This window comes from Nematolebias whitei, chromosome 5, assembly GCF_014905685.2.
Source record: "Nematolebias whitei isolate Nwh7 chromosome 5, NemWhi1, whole genome shotgun sequence".
NCBI lineage: Eukaryota > Metazoa > Chordata > Actinopteri > Cyprinodontiformes > Rivulidae > Nematolebias > Nematolebias whitei.
In genome coordinates this window covers 1,687,028-1,689,102 of record NC_056502.1, presented here as the reverse complement: position 1 = coordinate 1,689,102, position 2,075 = coordinate 1,687,028, and the positions used below count along the sequence as shown (strand labels likewise).

General features: G+C 44.9%; 1 protein-coding gene across 1 annotated transcript in view; it reads left to right on the top strand.

The window, feature by feature from the left end:
• The window catches only part of col6a4a (collagen, type VI, alpha 4a), a 54,835-nt gene extending 52,952 nt beyond the window's left edge, over positions 1-1,883 (top strand). The window contains exons 21-24 of the mRNA XM_037676500.1: positions 1,007-1,060; positions 1,377-1,412; positions 1,497-1,559; positions 1,806-1,883. Coding sequence (XP_037532428.1) covers positions 1,007-1,060; positions 1,377-1,412; positions 1,497-1,559; positions 1,806-1,883 — 231 coding nt within the window. The remainder of the gene's footprint in view (positions 1-1,006; positions 1,061-1,376; positions 1,413-1,496; positions 1,560-1,805) is intronic.
• The last annotated feature ends 192 nt before the right edge of the window (positions 1,884-2,075 follow it).

The following is a 2,075-nucleotide window of genomic DNA, read 5'->3' as shown; positions in this document are numbered from 1 at the left end:
AGATGTTGGATGCTGCAGATGTTGGATGCTGCAGATGTTGGATGCTGTCTATCATGGTGCACTAAGATTCATAACTGGCTGTAACTACCGTACCCACCACTGCACCCAGTATTCACTGGTTAACTGGTCACCATTAACTTCACACAGACTCTCTCACTGGTACATTTTCATCTTTAAATCACTTCCTGGTCTGCTGCCTTCATACATCTCCTCCTACATGTCTCTGTGTGAGTGCAGCTACAGCGTGCGCTCTCAGGACATCATTACCTGCAGTGTTCCCTCAGTGAGGACTGAACTAGACAAAAGGACCTTCTCCTACTCCGCTCCTGTTTCCTGGAACATCTTGTAAAAAGAGCTGAAGCTCTCGACCTTTGACCTCTCTAAGTGACTTCAAACATCTGATAAGTTCCTGCAGATGTTCCTGTTTTTAGTTTTCTACGCCACCTTATAACCTAGCTGTTTATGATTTTATTTCATTTCTTCTATTTATTGTTTTATTTTATGCTTTTTATATGATTGTCTGTTCCTCATCTTTCTTTGTTAAATCAGGTCTCTCTTGTAAATGAGTCCTCGTGACTCAGTGAGACTAACCTGTAGAAATAAAGGTTGAACTGAATCTGCAGTAGATTTAAATAAAGTTTACTTTCATCCTGGACAACATTTCCCACAATCCTCTCCGTTTCTGTCCCTCACACATTTTCTTATTAATTAAATTATAATTTAAACAGTTTTGAGTCAAAACAAACGATGCGTTCACTGACTCCTGTAGGTTTCTTTTCTGTGGATCATTTCAGAACTGAAACTTTAGCTTTCCTTAGCAGGAGACAGAACCGTGTCCTGCTGAAGGGACATGTCCTGCTGAGGGGACGTGTCCTGCTGAGGGGACATGTCCTGCTGAGGGGACGTGTCCTCCTCTCTCATCCTAAAGTGGGGGGGTTGTTATTCTTTATTTGACGTTTCCTCGTTAGGCAGAAAGTCGTTAACCTGAAGTGTGTTTGATTGACAGGGGGCTCCGGGACAGGACGGGCTTCCAGGCGAGAGCGGCGTCTCTGGACTCACGGTGAGGCTCGGTTCTGATTGGACAGCGGCACCGTTTGGTCTCAGTTAAAGCTCCAAACAGACTGACAGTAATCTGTTAGAACAACAACTAAAGATTAAAATGAGCACCGTTTTGTTGTGGGTTTTCTGGTTCTGACCAGTTCTTAGGGTTGGTCTGGTCTCCAGACAGCACCATAGGTCCAGTAAGGTTCTGACTCTAGGCGTGTTCGGGGAGTCCAACAGGCGTTTGCTGACAGTGAAATGCTTTTCAGGAAGTGCTTTAATTTTTATTAAAGATTCGGACCGGTCTTTAATTATCTGCTGCGTGTTCTGTTCAGGGTCCGGACGGAAGACAAGGTCCACTTGGTGAGAAGGTCAGGAACCCAACCAGCACTCAGACCTGATGACCCAGGAGCTCTGCTTTAATGTTTAATGTTTAATTCTTTGTGGATCTGCAGGGCCCGAACGGAGCACCCGGATCTGCAGGACTACCAGGCCCCCCAGGTGCACCTGGCCCTCAGGTGAGTTCCTCTGGACCGGACAGTGACTCACGTCTAGCACTGTCTGTGTGGACATGAAGCTCTGCATCTTCAGGGTGGTTCTAGATGAGGCCCGGTTCTGTTTCTGTGAGATAATTTTAATGTAAAAGACAAAATGGACCTTTGAGGCGTTAAAATCATTTTAAGAATTCAGGACGTGTTTTTAAATTGTCAGCAGGTCCTGGCTTCAGATGAGCGTCCTCTAAAGGTGTCCACTTGTCTCTACAGGGTCCCAGAGGGGTCATGGGTCAACCAGGACCAATCGGACCACCGGGCCTTCCTGGAACTCAGGTCAGTTCGTTGTAAAGTTCAAGTTCAAGGTTCTTTCTTGGCTTTCACATCACATGTGGTACATGAGGTGGAATGAAATGATGTACTGAAGGTTCCAGTTACAGGTCCTTCTCAAAAACTGAGCATATTGTGATAAAGGTCATTATTTTCCATAATGTCATGATAAAAATGAAACTTTCATATATTTCAGATTCATTGCACACCAAC